We start from the raw sequence: 21,942 nt of genomic DNA, 5'->3' as shown, positions 1-21,942 counted from the left end.
ATGTTAGTCGAGGTTCTTTATCCAACATCCGCACAATCTTGCGTTGAAATCTCTTGTCAATTTTTCTTTTCCGTCCACATCTAGGGAGGTTAGCCACAGTGCCATGGGCTTTAAACTTCTTGATGACACTGCGCACGGTAGACACAGGAACATTCAGGTCTTTGGAGATGGACTTGTAGCCTTGAGATTGTTCATGCTTCCTCACAATTTGGTTTCTCAAGTCCTCAGACAGTTCTTTGGTCTTCTTTCTTTTCTCCATGCTCAATGTGGTACACACAAGGACACAGGACAGAGGTTGAGTCAACTTTAATCCATGTCAACTGGCTGCAAGTGTGATTTAGTTATTGCCAACACCTGTTAGGTGCCACAGGGAAGTTACAGGTGCTGTTAATTACACTAATTAGAGAAGCATCACATGATTTTTCGAACAGTGCTAATACTTTTGTCCACCCCCTTTTTTATGTTTGGTGTGGAATTATATCCAATTTGACTTTAGGACAATTCTTTTTGTATTTTTTCATTTAAGACAAATTAAATGAAGATAATAACAAAGAATTTGTGTTTGCAATTATTTTCAGGAAGAAACTGAGTATTATCTGACAGAATTGCAGGGGTGTCAATACTTTTGGCAATGACTGTACATATCTAGATGGGAAAAGATGTTTAGCAGGACAGAGCGAATATGGAATTAAGAAGGGGAATTGTGGCTAGGGAGAGAAAGCCCAGTAGGTGCTCACCAGCGCTGATTCTACCTGCAAGAATCTTCTTATGCTTTAAATAGAGTCTTCATTGCTAGTGCATAAATCAAGAAGCAGCAGAACATAGCAAACCCCACATTGTCCACATACCAAAGAGGCATACACAGACAAGACAGATCTATAGAGATGATTACATTACCCAGATGCGCCCTTTTAAGCACCTTTCGCTTGTAATGCTTCCTCAGAAAGGGCGAAACGCGTGTAATGTGCAGTTTGCCACGTTCTGCTGCTTCTGGATTTATGCACTAGCAATGAAGACTCTATTTGAAGCAGTGACAGTGTCATGCACATAATGCCACACGTGCCCTATGGAATCGGCTTTGTAACATTTACTGGTTGTACTATTTTTAATATTTATTCATATGTGAATTGTAAACCTGTTCTCTGTATATTGTTTTGTATCTGGGTTTATTGTGAATTGCTATTTACCACTAGGCGGAGACCTTACACCTGAGATATGTAATGATATAGGATGATATGGTATAGAATTGTTATACTTCTTCCATATGGGCTTTCCACTTACAATTATATATACTGTGTATGTAAATGATTTTTCTAAACTATATTTTCGGACAGATTTAGATACATTTTATATATTTACCCGATGATTTTCTCTGCTTAATCTCTTCTTTTTTACATGTTTTTATGTGTTTTGTTGAAATAAAGATATATTTCATACTGAAAGTTTGTTTATGGGAGTAACGTTTGTAGGCTATGTTGTTGACTTCTACTTCTGAATATATGTAGGACCTCATTTGGGCTTTTTATATATATGGTTAGACAAATGAACTGCATATAGCAGCAAAAGGTGTATACATGATAACCTCATACTGCAGGGAAAGACATGTATTTTAGAATACTAAAGAAAGTGATAATACAAAATGACAATATTTAGGAGTATTTCACCAAACTCCATTACAATCCATAAATCCCCATGTCATTACTCACATAACTCTCCACACACTGACAACTTTATTGTCCTTGTCACAGACACTACTTACAACCATATGACACCACTTATTTACGCTCACAATGCCCTGCAGCTGCTCCTATTAACCTTTGGGTATGCCAACCATACCTGCTAATGGCTCTGATGTCATTTTATGTCTCCATTCTGGCCAGAGCTCCCATAAGGTCATCTCATGAGCTGCAAAGTTAGTTAGCAAAAGTTTTTCCAAGATGGCAGCTCAGTCTGACATGGCTGTTCAATATATTTAGTACTGATCATTCTCGTACAATGAGTGTTTTTATATTAACATGGCCAAACATGAGGAATGACAAGGGGTTGTACTAGTAGTGGTCAATCCTTTTAAGAAGATACAATTTTCCTTTAAAGTATTTCCAACATTTTGAACATGAAAAAAGCTTCTCCCCGTATGACTTCCCTGATGTTTATTAAGAGTTGATTTGGGTAGAAAACATTTCCCAGATTAAGAACATGAAAAAGGCTTCTCCCCCGTGTGAATTTTCTGGTGAGAAATGAAATTCGATTTATGTGCAAAACATTTCCCACATTCTGAACAGGAAAAAGGCTTCTCCCCTGTGTGAGTTCTATGGTGATTAACCAATTCTGATTTCTGGATAAAACATTTTCCACATTCTGAACATGAAAAAGGCTTCTCCCCTGTGTGAGTTCTATAGTGATTAACCAAATCTGATTTCTGGATAAAACATTTCCCACATTCTGAACATGAAAAAGGCTTCTCCCCTGTGTGAGTTCTATGGTGTTTAACCAAATCTGATTTACGGTTAAAACATTTCCCACATTCTGAACAGAAAAAAGGCTTCTCCCCTGTGTGAGTTCTCTGGTGCCTAACAAAATCTGATTTCTGGATAAAACATTTTCCACATTCTGAACAGGAAAAAAGCTTCTTCCCAGTGTGGGTTCTTTCATGCTTAACCAAATCTGATTTATTTGTAAAATATTTCCCACATTCTGAACAAAAAGAAGGCTTGTCCCCTGTGTGGGTTATATGGTGCCTAGCCAAAGATGATTTCTTTGTAAAACATTTCCCACATTCTGAACATGAAAAAGGCTTCTCCCCTGTGTGAGTTCTATAGTGAATAACCAAATCTGATTTCCGGTTAAAACATTTCCCACATTCTGAACAGTAAACAGGCTTCTCCCTTGTGTGAGTTCTCCGGTGCCTAACAAAATCTGATTTCTGAATAAAACATTTCCCACATTCTGAACAGGAAAAAAGCTTCTTCCCAGTGTGGTTTCTTTCGTGCTTAACCAAATCTGATTTCTCTGTAAAATATTTCCCACATTCTGAACAAAAAGAAGGCTTGTCCCCTGTGTGGGTTATATGGTGCCTAGCCAAAGATGATTTATTTGTAAAACATTTCCCACATTCTGAACATGAAAAAGGCTTCTCCCCTGTGTGAGTTCTATAGTGAATAACCAAATCTGATTTCCGGTTAAAACATTTCCCACATTCTGAACAGTAAAAAGGCTTCTCTCCTGTGTGAGTTCTATGGTGCCTAGCCAAATCTGACTTCTTTGTAAAACATTTCCCACATTCTGAACAGTAAAAAGGCTTCTCCCCTGTGTGAGTTCTATGGTGCCTAATCAAATCTGATTTCTGGATAAAACATTTCCCACATTCTGAACAGGAAAATCTACTCTCTGTTATGTGAATTTTTTCATGTTTAAGTAAAGTCTTTTCGAGAAAATTATTTCCATATTCTGAATATGAAAATTGCTTCTTTCCTTTAGAATCAATTAATTTTTTAATGCTTATGTTGTGACTTTGATTTTCCTTAGTAGTGGGTAATGAACCAGAAGATGGAACCTGTTTCAAAGTATCAGATGACAGATCTTTGCTATGAAAGGATGATGATATATCTGCAGTAATGGCATTCACTTCAGTTGTGTCCTGTGAGATCTCAAGATTATCAGATTTAAAAATTGAAGATGTCAGCGTTCCCTCTGATCTCCTGGTACAGTCATCTGCTAAAAATAAAACCAATTAATAATTTTGAATAAAATATCCTCAAATGTTATACTTTTGAACATTTCTACTTAAGTTGTTAAAAATAAAGCTTTTTAAAAATATTGAATTATTCACCAAGACAATGACAGTTCACAGTCTAATCTAAAGTCTCATAGCATGAACCAGTGCATAGTTGCGTCCAACGGTTTGTTCATTCTACCTCCCAAACATGGAATAAAAAGCCGCCAAACTAGGTTATGTAGGCGAAAATTATACCAATAAAACTTCTACTCATCTCACGAAATACATGACACCACTAAGGTCCATCATCTGTCAGTGGAAAAACAAAAGATTTCCACAATATTTGTGGCTCAAAACCTCTTGAAAAGCAATATGGCTTCCATAAACCAATCCAGCACTATCCACTCTCCCAAAGTCAAATACCCACTCACTTCTGGGCCTTGTAGTGTGCCCAAACCATATTTAGCATCCATATATTTGGCATTACTATAGTGAGATGAACCCACTTATATTACGTTGTGTGTCTTCTGGAGGACAATCTGGGCATTATGTATTGGATAATAAAATGGCAAATGTGCAATTTTCATGTTGCAACATCCAGTGCGAGCTAATTGCCGTAAAGTGGTTGTGGAGTCAAAATAGTCACTACTCCCATAGAATAATTCACTGAGGGTTATAATTTCCAAAATGAAGTCACTATATGGGGATTTCTACTGCTTTAGTTTTCTGTAATTTTGTTATATTAGGGCATCTGCAAATGGTGTGTCCCCTCTCCACTGGAACCTGCTCCTGCGATGTTTGATTCCATCATCAGGCAGCGCCTTATTTATTGCTGGTAATAGAAGAGACATCGAAACCAGAAGCTTTGGGTGGTGCTGGCTCTGACCAGCCACTAAGATTAGAGTGCCTGAGACAAGTAGTTCCATCCAGCCTGGCAGTATGGGCTTGTGTGCTGTCCAGCAATCTGTTAGCAATCAGCTACCTGCTTAAGCCAATTAGAAAGCACCAAACCCTACTAAAGCTTGAAGCATATTCCCGGAAGCTGCTAGATACAGCCTTATTCACCTCTGGTTCAGTCCTCTGTGCTCAGCTGTTGTATTTGTTTCCTGTTGTAATCCCAGCTCGCTTACTGACTACATTTTGTTACACCCGGGTCTGGCGCTGCCCCCAGTTCTGGTCCCTCACCTGCTCCTGCTCCCGAGGCAGCCCCTGCACCTCTGCGAGGTCCCTGCCAGGATCATTGCTCTCGGTCTATGCCTCGGTGTCCTGCTGCTGCTTCGCCATCCCCCACTTCCTGGCATGCTGCCAGCAGGCCTCCAGGAAGAATGCTTAGGACACATGCCGCGCTCGTACCTCTGGTCTCTTAAAGGGACAGTGCGCATTTTTTAAAAAATATTAATTAACCCCTTCATGACCTTGGGATTTTCCATTTTTCCATGTTCGTTTTTCGCTCCCCTCCTTCCGAGAGCCATAACTTTTTTGCTAGGTTCACTAAATGCTAAAACTGACCTGCCATTATGATTCTCCAGGTCAGTACGAGTTCATAGACACCTAACCTGACTAGGTTATTTTTTATCTAAGTGGTGAAAAAAAATTCCAAACTTTGCTAGGAAAAAAAATAATGGCGCCATTTTCCGATACGCGTAGTGTCTCCACTTTCATGATCTGGGGTCGGTTGAGGGCTTATTTTTTGCGTTCTGAGCTGTCGCTTTTAATGATACCACTTCGGTGCAGATACGTTCTTTTGATCGCGCGTTATTGCATTTTAATGCAATGTCGCGGCGACCCAAAAAACATAATTCTGGCGTTTCGAATTTTTTTCTCACTACGCCGTTTAGCGATCAGGTTAATGCTTTTTTTTTGTTGGTAGATCGGGCAATTCTGAACGCAGCGATATGAAATATGTGTAAGTTTGATATTTTTTTTATTGATTTATTTTGATTGGGGCGAAAGGGGGGTGATTTAAACTTTTATTTCTTTTTATTTTTTTTCACATTTTTTTTTACTTTTTTATTTAACTTTAGCCATGCTTCTATTGCCTCCATAGGAGGCTAGAAGCTGGCACAACACGATCGCCTCTGCTACATAACAGCGATCTGATGTTCGCTGCTATGTAGCAGAATTGCAGGTGTGCTGTGAGCGCCATCCACAGGGTGGCGCTCACAGCTGCCGGGGATCAGTAACCAGAGGTCTCAAGGACCTCTATGGTTATTATTCTGAAGCATCGCCGACCTCCGATCATGTGACGGGGGTCGGCGATGCGATCATTTCCGCCCGCCCGGCCGGAAGCGGTAGTTAAATGCCGCTGTCTGAGTTTGACAGCGGCATTTAACTACTTAGTAGGCACGGGCAGATCGCGATTCTGCCCGCGCCTATTACGGGCACATGTCAGCTGTTCAAAACAGCTGACATGTCCCGGCTTTGATGCGGGCTCACCGCCGGAGCTCGCATCAAAGCGGGGCTTCTAACCTCGGACGTTCTATCCCGTCCGAGGTCAGAAAGGGGTTAACCAATGGCAGCGCACTGATTACTATTTCTGGCCTCTCCATCATAGGGAGGGTGCCGGAGCAACGAGTATCTACTCTTGCTATTTTTGGTTCTGTTCCTGTTCTGACTGCGCTGTAATAGCATTCCATTTTGCACTCTGCTTATACTGTTTGTTTCTGCAGAATATCAGCATCCAGTTGTCCGGCAATCCTAAGGTGACTCCTTCCCCTTTATACTCAAGTGTCAGCCCGTTCCGCCACTCGCCATCCGTACTCCTGGACAACGCTAAAGGTGCCAGAGCCAGCTTCCTCCCATCTACCCAGAATCTGACTACCCTCACCAGAGCCAGCTCCACATCTCATACCCGGTGTCCGTCGGTCTGCTCCACCATCTCTGTTATATTTGTTTACCTGTTTGTCCTGCTGGGACAGCTGCCACGTGTCTGGGGTCACCTGCTGAAGCCTCCAAACAAATGCACCAGCAGGGCGCATTGGACCCGATTAATGATGGCAAAAACACAGGTGCAAAAAATACAGATGAAACAACCACTTTCAATCCAGTATTGGCTGTTTGGCATTAGTGCACAAAAAGAAAAGAGATAATAGTCTGTATGTGGCGTTGTTCACACAAGCAATACAGAGCATCTGGTCTACAGCCTATTACTGACGCACATACAGGCAGGCCGCCTAGTGCTACAAAATGCATGCTTTGTGAATAGAGGCCTACAGTTTACAAAGCCATCTTGGTCCGATGTATTTTTTGCACCTGTGTTCCCGCCATCATTAATCGGGTCCGATGTGCCCTGCTAGTGCATTTGTTTGGAGGCTTCAGCAGGTAATCATCTCTGCTTTTTTCACTGATTTTTTTCAATTTTCTGGAGGATTTTTAAGTCCTCTTTTTGTGTCTGTGAGCTTTTAACCATGTGTCCGGGGTCTAACTGGAGGGAGCACCTGTGTCCCCCAGGTATTCCACTCTGGTCCTGTTCGAGGGATTTTACTATGGATACCTGGGCTCACTAGTTACGCCCCCTTCAGAGCCCACCAGACCGAGGTCCCGAGGTTCCACTCTAAAAATAAAAAACAAATGTGAACTTCATCACCTGTGCCACCATCCCAGAGACCCCCAACTGTGGAGCTTTGCCAAGAGTTGACCCATCTAAGGGATCAACAGGATAAGATCACGACTTATCTTCGCAGGTTGTCTACCCGCATGGATTCTCTGCTGACCCCGGCTGCAACTGACTTGTCTACCAGCACCCAGGAACTCGCCTGCAAGGCACGTAAAAGCAGGGGTGGCATTCAGCCAGTACGACCCGGTACGGGGCAGCCGTTTACTAAAATTTCTAGCTGCCAGCGTTCCGGTAATCAGGGCCGTATTTCCCACGTGCCTAGGGGCGGGAGGATGCGGGGGGGCGGCGCCTGAGCAAGGTGTGTGTTTTTTTTTGTTTTTTTTTAATAATGCGGGGTAGCGCCCACCCAAACCCACCCGCCCTCCCTATCTCCCTCTTCCCCATCTCCCTCTTCTGGCTCCTGTACTGCGCTATCACATATGCTGCAGTGGACGGAGGCCGGGAGCTGGAAGGGGAACACGTCACACTGCAGGCCCCGCCCCCTCCTCGCTGTGGCGCCAAGTTCAGTTTCTGTCTGAGCAGCTGCGGGGCGGGGATGGTGTGAGGTGTGTTGTGTCCAGGTCAGTTGTGCGGTGCTTGGGGTGTAACTGCTGGTCCCAGCATATCCGGCAGCTTCAGAGCTAGCAGGAGAGGCCGGCCCGCTCAGCTACAGACTGCACAGGATTATGCTGACAGCAGGGGCCCTATCCTCACCTGGTAGTGTTAATGCTGCGGTCTGCGGGGACTGGGAGGGAAGGGGCATCGGAGGGAAGGGGCATCACACGGAGCCTCACGCTGTGATTCCCTCTGCTGCTGCCTGTGCCCTGCTGCTGACATGAGGCTGTGAACAGAGGGGGAGGTGCTGAGAGGAACATCACAGTGATCAGGACATGGTTAATGTCCTGCTTCAATTAGGGGGCCTCTGCAGTATGTGGCCGCCCTGCCCCATGTACACCTTCCAGCAAGGCTTGTTTTTATTATTCTGGAGCAGCTGTAGAACCATAAATTCCAGCATTCCCAGCCTTTGTGTAAGGGGGACTTGTACCTTCACGCCCTGACTTTTTTATTCTGTAGCTGCAGAATAACTACAGGTTTAGGTTACATGTCCTGTCGTTCTAATTATGGAGATATAGGACTGCAAATCCCAGCATGCCCTGTGGTTGGTACTGTAGGGACTGCAAATCCCAGCATGCCCTGTGGTTGGTACTGTAGAAACTGCAAATCCCCAGCATGCCCTGTGGTTGGTACTGTAGGGACTGCAAATCCCAGCATGCCCTGTGGTTGATTCACTAGGGACAGGTAGTGATGGCTACTAGCCAACATGTGCGGCACTTGCGGTGAGACAAAAAAACACTGCTAGCAGTGTTTTTTTTCCGTTGCTGCAAGTGCCGCACATGCCCGCAAGTCCCATAGGGAATGAATGAGGCCGTGTGATCTTACTGTACACCGCGCTGAATTACCTGCTTTTCAAAGGACGCCGGTGCATAAAAATCGGACAGCACTCGCATGGTGCGAGTGCTGTAGGATTTTTTTTCTTTGCACCCATTGACTTGCATTGGCGATTCTCAGCTGATATACGAGTGAATTGTCCTGTGCAGTACATTTGCTTTAGTCGTTTGTTTCTTTGAATGACTTTAATACCGTGTGTCACAACGTATTCTTGTCATTAAGGGAGACAAACTGCTTCAAAAAATATGAATCGTGCCACTGGGCATGGCTTATTAGTATGGGCGGGGTTATTGAAAATGGGCGTGGCCAAAATTCCGGCCGCTGCGACTTAGAGGACCTGTTGTTAAAAATTTGAATCCCACCCCTGCGTAAAAGTCCTTGCCTGGCAGCCCCCACCCACTTCCATGGTGACCCCACTCAGTGTCAGGGTTTCATCAATCAGTGCACGCTGCACTTCGAAATCCTGGGGCATATGTTTGCTTCCGACTGAGCCAAGGTGGGCTTCATAATGTCACACCTTGCAGGAGAGGCCCTTGCCAGGCTGAACCCTCTATGGGAGAGAGGGGATCCTATGGTTAATGATCTCCAGTCTTTCCTACAAGCATTTCGCAGGACCTTCGATGAACCTGGTCGTGTCACGTCCAGAACTTCAGCTCTGCTTCGCCTACGTCAAGGAATGCTCACGGTGGCTCAGTATGCTGTTCCGTTCCGCATTCTTTCGGCTGAATTATCCTGGAATAATGCGTCCTTGCTAGCTACCTTCTGGGAGGGTTTGTCAGGAAGAATCAAGGATGAGCTGGTAGGACAGGACAGGCCTACCATCCTGGATGATCTGATTTCACTTGCAACCCCAACAGTCCTGTGTTTTCAGGAACATGCCAAGGAGATCAAATGAAACAAGAGGCCCTACTACCTGGGCTGTACTTCACCTAAGTCGGCTACCTTGTCTTCCTCCCCTGAGCCCATGGAGGTTGATCGTGTAAGTTTGGCCAGCCGCCACCAGGAGGCGCGTCACAAAGAAGGAAGTTGTCTCTATTGCGGTAGTCTTGAACACCTGATTCGTACTTGTCCAAAGAGGTTGGAAAACTCCAGTGCCTAGGTTCCATTGGGAGAGGCCACCCTAGGTAGAGAACATTCCTTTCCATCTTTACAAGTCTCGGTCACCATGTCTTTTGGAGAAATTGAATTCTCTGAACTCTATTTGCTGGATTCTGGAGCTGCAGGGAACTTCATCCAGCAGGCGGTTGTGGATCGTTACCTCATACCAGTCCAGTGTCTTCCTGATCTTTTGCGGGTGACCGCCATAGTGTAACGGGAGTACTGGGTAGACTACAGCTGATTACCCGGGCCCCTGCAATATCCCTCAAACTAGGGAAACCCTGTCTGTCCCTCTCTCAGAGTTTACACTGAAGGTGTGCATGTCTGGGCCGCCAGGCCTGACCCTGAGTCCTGTTTCAGTACTGAGCTGAAACCTCCACCCGCCACCCAGTGATAAGACCTCTCACCAACCCCTACAGAAAGCACAGACAGGGAAAACTAAAAAACGCACCACGCCGCAGACACAGGAAAACACATTAATGTGCACTGGGCAAAACAATACAAATATAGGAAGGAGAAATGTAACGAAGGATAATAGACCACCAGATACGAGATTCCTCTCCTAGACCACCACTCCAGACCGAGATCACCAGGCACAAGACACAAGCTATAATCGGTGACGCCCAAAGCCCAGCAAAACTATTTAAAGGCAATGGGCGTGACTAAGCCTCCAACCCGAGTACCAGCCAGATTAACCCCGGACAATCTGGATCAATCTAGCCGGCGCCACTGAGCATATAGTGGACGAATGAGGAATTACAGCTGTCTGTCGGACGCCCTAGTGTGAACAGCGTCCGACATGACAGTACCCCGCCTTCTACAAGGGACCCCAGGGCCCTCATGACTTATGGGACCCAGCTTGTCCGGATGGCGGCGGTGAAACATACTGACCAGCCGGTCTGCATATATATCCGAGGCTGGTACCCAAGACCTCTCCTCCGGCCCATAACCACGCCAGTGTACCAGGTACTGTAACGTGAGGCGCACCACTCGAGAGTCAACCACCTTGGAGACTTCAAATTCTAAACTGACATCCACCAAGACTGGAGGAGGCATCGGCGCCGCGTCCACAGAACCCACCACCTTTTTTAATAATGATCTGCGGAACACGTTGTGAATCTTATATACCGTAGGGAGCTCCAATCGGTAGGCAACCAGGTTAATGATGGCGGCGACCCTAAACGTACCAATAAACCTAGGACCCAATTTAAGGGATGGTATTTTGAGTCTTATGTTTTTTGTGGACAACCACACCCAGTCACCCACACTCAGGTCCGGACCTGGCACACGTCTACTGTCAGCCACACGTTTGTACCTTGCACCCACGCTCAACAGGCGCTGTTTCACTTTCCTCCAGATGGAAGACAGTTGTGCTCCTAACAGGTCCTCCTCCAGGACACCGGAAGAGCCCCCTGACTCAAAGAACAAAATTGAGGATGGTGCCCGTAAAAACAAAAGAACAGAGACTCCCCAGAAGATTCCTGGCGGTGATAATTTATGGCAAACTCACCCAAAGGAAGGAACGTCGCCCACTCCTCCTGGTTGTCAGAAACAAAACAGCGTAAGTACTGCTCCAAATTTTGGTTCATACGCTCGGTCTGACCATTTGACTGAGGATGAAATGCCGAAGAATGTGACAACTTGATCCCCAGCCGTGAGCAAAATGCTTTCCAAAATTTTGCCACAAACTGAGTACCCCTATCAGACACGATGTCAGATGGGACCCTGTGAAGTCTGACCACCTCCTGCACAAATACCTGAGCCAGAGTCTTAGCATTAGGCAACGAAGGCAAAGACAAAGTGCGACATTTTTGAGAACCGATCAACAATCACCAAGATGACCGTGTTCCCAGCTGAGGAGGGCATGTCCGTGATAAAATCCATGGAGATCTCCATCCATGGCCTACTGGGTACCTCGAGAGGAAGTAGTGTGCCAGCAGGACGGGAGCGGGGTGTCTTAGCCCTAGCGCACGTGGTGCATGCAGACACGTATGAAACCGCATCCTGTCGGATTTTGGGCCACCAAAACCGACGCGACACCAACTCCAAAGTACCCCTAACCCCTGGGTGACCAGCCAGGACAGCATCATGATGCTCTGCCAATATCTTTAGGCGAAGATGGAGCGGTACAAATGATTATTTAACGGGAAGTTCTGGTGGTACTTCCTCCTGAGCCTCGGCAATCTCAGCCTCAACCTCTGTCGTGAGAGCCAAGACCACTACACCTTTTTGGAGGATGGGTACCGGTTCTTCCCAAGGTTCTCCCCCCCGGAAAACACCTGGACAAAGCATCCGCCTTAGTGTTCGTAGACCCAGGTCGGTAAGTAACAAAAAAGTTGATTTGCGTGAAAAACAATGCCCAGCGAGCCTGCCTGGGGGACAGACGCTTGGCTGACTCCAAATAAAGCAAATTCTTATGGTCGGTAATAACAGTAACCTGGTGAACCGACCCCTCCAAAAAGTGTCACCATTCCTCAAAAGCCAACTTGATAGCCAACAACTCCCTGTTGCCGATATCGTAGTTACGTTCGGCGGGCGACAGTTTCTTGGAGAAATAGGCGCATGGACGCAACTCGCTCAAGGATGAGCCTTGAGACAGCACCGCCCTGTTATGGACCTGGTGGTTAGGAGCACCCGGAATGACCTGATGGTTAAACTAGAAATAGGGACAAGCTCTGGGGAAGTGGGAACTCTGCTGACCGCAAACCCTACTCCTATTACACACACTAGAAATAGCCGTGGAGCGTACCTAACTCTCCCTAGACGCCTCTTCACAGCCTAAGAGCTAACTACCCCTAAAGATAGAAATAGAAGCCTTACCTTGCCTCAGAGAAATTCCCCAAAGGAAAAGGCAGCCCCCCACATATATTGACTGTGAGTTAAGAGGAAAGTCACAAACACAGGAATGAAACAGGTTTTAGCAAAGGAGGCCAGTCTTCACTAAATAGTCAGAGGATAGAAAAGGGAACTATGCGGTCAGCACAAAAAACTACAAAAAACCACGCAGAGTATGCAAAAGGACCTCCACACCGACTCACGGTGTGGAGGTGCAACTCTGCACCCCCAGAGCTTCCAGCTAGCAAGGAAATATCATGATAGCAAGCTGGACTAGAATTTAGCAGTACTAAGAAATATATTCAGGAAGCAGTAACAACAAATGAACTAGCAGGGACTTAGCTTCTGCTGGAGTAGACAGGTTATCTGAGAAGTCCAAGAGAGATCTGAACCAATACTGAGAAATTGACAGCTGGCATGAAGTAACGATCTGAGTGGAGTTAAATAGGGAAGCCAGCCTAGCAATAAACGAGGGCAGCTGAGAAAGCCAACCTCGAGGACCAGCAGTTCCACTCAAAGCCACCAGAGGTAGTCCAAGGACAGAACTCACCAAAGTACCATTCATGACCACAGGAGGGAGTCCGAGAACGGAATTCACAACAGTACCCCCCCCTTGAGGAGGGGTCACCGAACCTTCACCAGGGCCCCCAGGCCGATCAGGACGAGCCAAATGAAAGGCCCGAACTAAATCGGCAGCATGGACATCGGAGGCAACAACCCAGGAATTATCCTCCTGACCATAGCCCTTCCATTTAACCAGGTACTGAAGCTTCCGTCTTGAAATACGAGAATCCAAAATCTTCTCTACCACATACTCCAACTCCCCCTCGACCAACATCGGAGCAGGAGGATCAACGGAGGGAACCATAGGCGCCACATATCTCCGCAACAACGACCTATGGAACACTATATGGATGGCAAAAGAAGCTGGAAGGACCAAACAAAATGACACAGGATTGAGAATTTTGGAAATCTTATAAGGACCAATGAAACGAGGCTTAAACTGAGGAGAAGAAACCTTCATAGGAACATAACGAGAAGACAACCAAACCAAATCCCCAACACGAAGTCGGGGACCAACACAGCGACGGCGGTTAGCGAAACGCTGAGCCTTCTCCTGGGACAACGTCAAATTGTGCACCACGTGAGTCCAAATTTGCTGCAACCTGTCCACCACAGAATCCACACCAGGACAGTCAGAAGGCTCAACCAGCCCTGAAGAAAAACGAGGATGAAAACCAGAATTGCAAAAAAAAGGCGAAACCAAAGTAGCCGAACTAGCCCAATTATTAAGGGCGAACTCAGCCAATGGCAAGAAGGTCACCCAATCATCCTGATCAGCAGAAACAAAGCATCTCAGATAGGTTTCCAAAGTCTGATTGGTTCGTTCGGTTTGGCCATTTGTCTGAGGATGGAAAGCCGAAGAAAAAGACAAATCAATGCCCATCTTAGCACAAAAGGACCGCCAAAACCTAGAGACAAACTGGGAACCTCTGTCCGACACAATGTTTTCCGGAATGCCATGTAAACGAACCACATGCTGAAAAAATAATGGAACCAAATCAGAGGAAGAAGGTAATTTAGGCAAGGGTACCAAATGGACCATCTTAGAAAAGCGATCATAAACCACCCAGATGACAGACATCCTTTGAGAGACAGGAAGATCAGAAATAAAATCCATGGAAATATGCGTCCAGGGCCTTTTCGGGACCGGCAAGGGCAAAAGTAACCCACTGGCACGAGAACAGCAGGGCTTGGCCCGAGCACAAGTCCCACAGGACTGCACAAAAGAACGCACATCCCGTGACAAGGAAAGCCACCAAAAGGACCTAGCCACCAATTCTCTGGTACCAAAAATCCCAGGATGACCAGCCAACACCGAACAATGAACCTCAGAAATAACTCTACTAGTCCATCTATCAGGGACAAACAGTTTCTCCGCTGGACAGCGGTCAGGTCTATCAGCCTGAAACTCCTGCAGCACCCGCTGCAAATCAGGGGAGATGGCAGACAGAATTACCCCCTCTTTGAGAATACCAGCCGGCTCAGGGACTCCCGGAGAATCAGGCACAAAACTCCTAGAAAGGGCATCAGCCATCACATTCTTAGAACCCGGAAGGTATGAGACCACAAAATCGAAACGGGAGAAAAACAGCGACCATCGAGCCTGTCTAGGATTCAACCGCTTGGCAGACTCGAGATAAGTCAGATTCTTGTGATCCGTCAAGACCACCACGCGATGCTTGGCTCCCTCAAGCCAATGTCGCCACTCCTCGAATGCCCACTTCATAGCCAACATCTCCCGATAGCCAACATCATAATTACGCTCAGCAGGCGAAAACTTTCTAGAAAAGAAGGCACATGGCTTCATCACAAAGCCATCAGAACTTCTTTGAGACAAAACAGCCCCTGCTCCAATCTCAGAAGCATCAACCTCGACCTGAAAAGGGAGCGAAACATCTGGCTGACGCAACACAGGGGCCGAAGAAAAACGACGTTTCAGCTCCTGAAAAGCCTCAACGGCCGCAGAGGACCAATTCACAACATCAGCACCTTTCTTTGTCAAATCAGTCAAAGGTTTAACCACACTAGAAAAATTAGCGATGAAGCGACGGTAAAAATTAGCAAAGCCCAGGAATTTCTGAAGGCTCTTCACAGATGTAGGTTGGGTCCAATCATAAATGGCCTGAACTTTAACAGGATCCATCTCGATAGTAGAAGGGGAAAAAATGAAGCCCAAAAAGGAAACCTTCTGAACTCCGAAGAGACATTTAGACCCCTTCACAAACAAGGAATTAGCACGAAGGACCTGGAATACCATTCTGACCTGCTTCACATGACACTCCCAATCATCCGAAAAGACCAAAATATCATCCAAATATACAATCATGAATCTATCCAGATACTTTCGGAAGATGTCATGCATAAAAGGACTGAAACACAGATGGAGCATTAGAAAGCCCGAATGGCATCACCAGGTACTCAAAATGACCCTCGGGCGTATTAAATGCTGTTTTCCATTCATTGCCCTGTTTAATATGCACAAGATTATACGCCCCTCGAAGATCTATCTTGGTAAACCAACTAGCCCCCTTAATCTGAGCAAACAAATCAGACAGTAGAGGCAAAGGGTACTGAAATTTGACCGTGATTTTATTGAGAAGACGGTAATCTACAGTATACAGGGTCTCAGAGAACCATCCTTCTTGGCCACAAAAAAGAACCCTGCTCCCAACGGTGACGAAGACGGGCGAATATGCCCTTTCTCCAAGGACTCCTTTATATAACTCCGCATAGCAGTGTGTTCTGGCACAGATAAATTGAAAAGTCGGCCCTTAGGAAACTTACTACCAGGAATCAAATTAATAGCACAATCACAATCCCTATGAGGAGGTAGGGCACTGGATTTGGGCTCATCAAATACATCCCGGTAATCCGACAAAAACTCAGGGACTTCAGAAGGAGTGGAAGAAGAAATCGACATCAACGGAACATCACCATGTACCCCTTGACATCCCCAACAAGATACAGACATTGATTTCCAATCCAATAATGGATTATGAACCTGTAGCCATGGCAAACCCAACACGACCACATCATGCAAATTATGCAACACCAAAAAGCGAATATCTTCCTGATGTGCAGGAGCCATGCACATGGTCAACTGAGTCCAGTACTGAGGTTTATTCTTGGCCAAAGGCGTAGCATCAATTTCCCTCAATGGAATAGGATACTGCAAAGGCTCCAAGGAAAAACCACAGCGCCTGGCAAACTCCAAGTCCATCAAATTCAGGGCAGCGCCCAAATCCACAAATGCCATAACAGAGTATGACGACAAAGAGCAAATCAGAGTAACAGACAAGAGAAATTTAGGCTGTACAGTACTAATGGTGACAGACCTAGCGAACCGCTTAGTGCGCTTAGGACAATCAGAGATAGCATGAGTGGAGTCACCACAGTAAAAACACAGCCTATTCTGACATCTGTGATTTTGCCGATCAGTTCTGGTCAAAGTCCTATCACATTGCATAAGCTCAGGCCTCTGCTCAGAAGACACCGCCAAATGGTGCACAACTTTGCGCTCGCGCAAACGCCGATCAATTTGAATGGCCAAAGACATTGATTCATTCAGACCGGCAGGCGTGGGGAACCCCACCATAACATCCTTAAGGGCTTCAGAAAGACCCTTTCTGAAAATTGCTGCCAGGGCACACTCATTCCATTGAGTAAGTACAGACCACTTCCTAAACTTCTGGCAATATACCTCCGCTTCATCCTGACCCTGAGACAGAGCCAGCAAGATTTTCTCTGCCTGATCCACTGAATTCGGTTCGTCATAAAGCAATCCACGCGCCAGAAAAAACGCATCTACATTAAGCAATGCAGGATCTCCTGGCGCAAGGGAGAATGCCCAGTCTTGAGGGTCGCCACGTAACAAAGAAATAATAATTTTTACTTGCTGAATGGAGTCACCAGAGGAGCGGGGTTTCAAAGCAAGAAACAGTCTGCAATTATTTTTTAAATTCAGAAACTTAGATCTATCCCCAGAAAACAAATCAGGCATTGGAATTCTAGGCTCTAACATCGGATTCTGAACTACATAATTTTGAATACTTTGTACCCTTGTAGCGAGTTGATCCACACAAGAGGACAAACCTTGAATATCCATATCTACACCTGAGTCCTGAACCACCCAGAGGTTAAGGGGAAAAGAAAGACAAAACACACTGCAAAGAAAAAAAAAATGGGCTTAGAACTTCTCTTATCCCTCGTTTGAGATGCATTAACACTTTGTGGGCCAGCTGTACTGTTATGGACCTGGTGGTTAGGAGCACCCGGAATGACCTGATGGTTAAACTAGAAATAGGGACAAGCTCTGGGGAAGTGGGAACTCTGCTGACCGCAAACCCTACTCCTATTACACACACTAGAAATAGCCGTGGAGCGTACCTAACTCTCCCTAGATGCCTCTTCACAGCCTAAGAGCTAACTACCCCTAAAGATAGAAATAGAAGCCTTACCTTGCCTCGGAGAAATTCCCCAAAGGAAAAGGCAGCCCCCCACATATATTGACTGTGAGTTACGAGGAAAGTCACAAACACAGGAATGAAACAGGTTTTAGCAAAGGAGGCCAGTCTTCACTAAATAGTCAGAGGATAGAAAAGGGAACTATGCGGTCAGCACAAAAAACTACAAAAAACCACGCAGAGTATGCAAAAGGACCTCCACACCGACTCACGGTGTGGAGGTGCAACTCTGCACCCCCAGAGCTTCCAGCTAGCAAGGAAATATCATGATAGCAAGCTGGACTAGAATTTAGCAGTACTAAGAAATATATTCAGTAAGCAGTAACAACAAATGAACTAGCAGGGACTTAGCTTCTGCTGGAGTAGACAGGTCATCTGAGAAGTCCAAGAGAGATCTGAACCAATACTGAGACATTGACAGCTGGCATGAAGTAACGATCTGAGTGGAGTTAAATAGGGAAGCCAGCCTAGCAATAAACGAGGGCAGCTGAGAAAGCCAACCTCAAGGACCAGCAGTTCCACTCAAAGCCACCAGAGGGAGTCCAAGGACATAACTCACCAAAGTACCATTCATGACCACAGGAGGGAGTCCGAGAATGGAATTCACAACACCGCCCCCACTCCAACCTCAGACGAATCGACTTCCACGGTAAATGGTTTCGATACATTCGGTTGCACCAGAATGGGAGCTGAAGCAAAACTGTTCTTCAGAAACTCGAATGCGCGCACAGCAGGCTCAGACCAGGCGGAGAAATCGGTACCTTTTTTTGTCATGTCAGTGAGCGGTTTAGCAATGGTAGAAAAGTTTTTGATAAACTTTCTATAATAGAAAACCCAAGGAACCGCTGGAGCGCTTTTAGGTTATCAGGCCGTTCCCAACGCAGCACCGCTTGCACCTTAGCGGCGTCCATTTTAAACCCAGAAACTGACACAATATAACCCAAGAAAGGCAACTCCTGAACCGAAAATACACATTTCTCCAATTTAGCATAAAGCTTATTCTCTCTGAGTAGCTGTAACACCAGCCTAACATGCTCTAAATGAGTATCACTGTCGCATGAATAGATGAGAATGTCATCAAGGTACACAATAACGAATTTTCCCAGGACATGAGAGAACACATCGTTTATGAAATGTTGAAATACAGCAGGCGCATTTGTCAAACCAAATGGCATCACCAGATTTTCAAAATGACCCTCAGGAGTATTAAAAGCCGTTTTCCACTCATCCCCTTGACGGACTCTTATGAGGTTGTACGCCCCCCTGAGGTCAAGCTTAGAGAACCACCTAGCACCAGCCACCTGATTGAACAGATCGGGTATCAGCGGCATAGGGTATGGGTCACGAACCGTAATCTGGTTTAACTCCCTGAAATCCAGACACGGGCGTAAACCGCCATCTTTCTTCTTAACGAAGAACCCTGCTGCCACAGGCGAGGACGAAGGCCTGATGTGCACTTTGCTCAGACTCTCAGGGATGTAGTCTTTTAAGGCTTGCCTCTCAGGACCAGAGATGTTAAACATCCTAGCTTTCGGCAATTTGGCCCCTGGATTTAACCTAATAGTGCAGTCATAGGGACGATGTGGTGGCAATTCTGAACAACCCTTCTCAGAAAACACATCTGCGAAATCCAGCAGAGACTCAGGAATACTAGGAGTCACAGCGGACACACACGTGGCCAGGCAATTCTCCTGGCAGAATCCGCTCCACTGGATGATGTCCTGGGTTTTCCAGTCAATCACTGGGTTGTGCATAGCCAACCATGGAAAACCCAGAACCATTTGGGCAGGCAGATTACTGAGCACCCTACATGTAACTTGCTCCGAATGTAGGACCCCAATGTGGAGTTTAACCTCAGCCACAAACTCAGTAATCTCCCCCTGTGGGAGAGGAGCGGCATTGATGGTGACCACCCGGATAGGATGAGGCAGTTTTTCGATCCTGAAACCGGTTGTGCGCGCAAACTCCTCATCAATAAGATTAGTGGCAGAACCACTATCCACAAACACAGTGATTGGCAGCTCTCTGCCAGCGACCATAACTTTGGCAGGGAGCATGCATTGAGAAACCACAATGGAGGATATGCATAAGTTCAGATTGGCCTCCTCCACACCCTCTGAGCTTAGTAGTTTTTCTGCCGTTGCGCTTTTATTAGATAGCAGAGGACAATTACACAGGTCAACAAAAAAAATTTTTTTTTCTGGTGTCCAAAATATTTTAATGAATTTGGGGTATTTTTGGGGTGCTGATTCTGAATATGCTATCAGTTTTGCCAGATTGGCTCAAGTTTTTGACATTTTTGGTATCTTATTTATAGCACTTGTTGGTAAATGCGACGCATCATCTCATTAATTTCTTTGGATTAGTACTTGAACTGAGCAGTTCTCAATATAGTTTTGTGTTAATTAGTGTTCTAAAAGTTTGTTCATAGCTTGATTTTTGCACTAACTTTATGTTGTTGTCTGTTTTCCAGTGAAAAGCATGAACTCATCAAGAAGAAGTTGTCTTAACGATCCAGACTCATTCTGTTACATTTGTGGTGAATACACACTGCCAAAACATAAAAGAAACATAACAGACTTCGTAAAAAAAGTGTATTTTGCCTATTTTGGGGTTATGCTTGGGGACCAAGACAAGTTTTGGGCACCACACATAGTGTGCAAAGCATGTATCGAATTATTACGAAAATGGAGCAAAGGACAAAGAAAAAGCTTCAAATTTGGTGTTCCAATGGTGTGGAGAGAGCCAAAAAATCATCATGATGACTGTTATTTCTGTGCAGTGCAAGTGCAAGGATTCAATAAGCATAAGAAACGAAAATGGGAGTAACATGGAATCTGCAAGAAGGCCTGTCCCTCATTGTGAAGATGTGCCTGTACCTGTGTTTACCATAAATAACAGTCATCATGATGATTTTTTGGCTCTCTCCACACCATTGGAACACCAAATTTGAAGCTTTTTCTTTGTCCTTTGCTCCATTTTCGTAATAATTCGATACATGCTTTGCACACTATGTGTGGTGCCCAAAACTTGTCTTGGTTCCCAAGCATAACCCCAAAATAGGCAAAATACACTTTTTTTACGAAGTCTGTTATGTTTCTTCTATGTTTTGGCAGTGTGTATTCACCACAAATGTAACAGAATGAGTCTGGATCGTTAAGACAACTTCTTCTTGATGAGTTCATGCTTTTCACTGGAAAACAGACAACATAAAGTTAGTGCAAAAATCAAGCTATGAACAAACTTTTAGAACACTACTAATCCAAAGAAATTAATGAGATGATGCGTCGCATTTACCAACAAGTGCTATAAATAAGATACCAAAAATCTCAAAAACTTGAGCCAATCTGGCAAAACTGATGACATATTCAGAATCAGCACCCCAAAAATACCCTAAATTCGATGAAATATCTTTGGCACCAAAAATGCTGTTGACCAGTGTTATTAACATAATGACCAGTTTTACCACAGCAAAAACAGGCTCTCTGCTTCCTGAGCAAAGGAGCACGATGCTTCACATGTGACACCCCAGCGATTTGCATAGGCTCTGTGGGCTCACCTGCAGCAAACTCACGTGTACCTACGCTCTCTCCCATAGGCGGCATCTCTTGCACGCCCTGACGCAGACGGCGATCAATGCGGACAACAAGACTCATAGCGGATTCTAGAGAAGCAGGAGTCTCGTACATCAGAAGGGCTTTTTTAACCCTTCCTGAAACCCCATGAACAAACTGACTCAGCAGCGCGGGATCATTCCACTGTGTATCTACCGCCCAGTGGCGAAATTCAGAACAGTAATCCTCCGCCATACGCTCCCCCTGGCGGATAGCGCAAATTTTAGATTCTGCTAGACCCATTCTGTCAGGATCCTCATAAATGAGTCCAAGAGCAGAAAAAAAAACTCCACTGAGTTATATGCAGCAGAATCAGATGGTAAAGAAAACGCCCATGCTTGAGGATCCCCGTTCAGTAATGACAACACCAGGCCCACACGCTGGGCCTCATTACCTGAGGAGATCGTGCGCATACGAAAATATAGTTTACAAGATTCACGAAAAGTAACAAATTTACTGCGTTCCCCAGCAAACCTTTCAGGTAAAGGAAACTTTGGCTCAGCAACTCTGCCTGCAAATTCAGCTTGCACATTAGATACTACTAGACCCTGTTGCTGAACTGCCCCCTTCAGCTCAGTGAACCTGCAGGGACAGCGCCTCCAACTGGCG

At 45.5% G+C, this 21,942-nt stretch overlaps 1 protein-coding gene across 1 annotated transcript in view; it reads right to left on the bottom strand.

Annotated features, from left to right (window-relative positions):
* Positions 1–601: 601 nt before the first annotated feature.
* Positions 602–21,942, bottom strand: part of LOC143766952 (uncharacterized) — a 93,906-nt gene continuing 72,565 nt past the window's right edge. Inside the window, exon 7 of the mRNA XM_077254971.1 lies at positions 602–3,711. Coding sequence (XP_077111086.1) covers positions 2,189–3,711 — 1,523 coding nt within the window. The 3' untranslated portion in view covers positions 602–2,188. The remainder of the gene's footprint in view (positions 3,712–21,942) is intronic.

Source organism: Ranitomeya variabilis, chromosome 4 (assembly GCF_051348905.1).
Source record: "Ranitomeya variabilis isolate aRanVar5 chromosome 4, aRanVar5.hap1, whole genome shotgun sequence".
Lineage (NCBI taxonomy): Eukaryota > Metazoa > Chordata > Amphibia > Anura > Dendrobatidae > Ranitomeya > Ranitomeya variabilis.
Note: the sequence above shows the minus strand (reverse complement) of the source record. Positions and strands in the feature narration are given on the sequence as shown.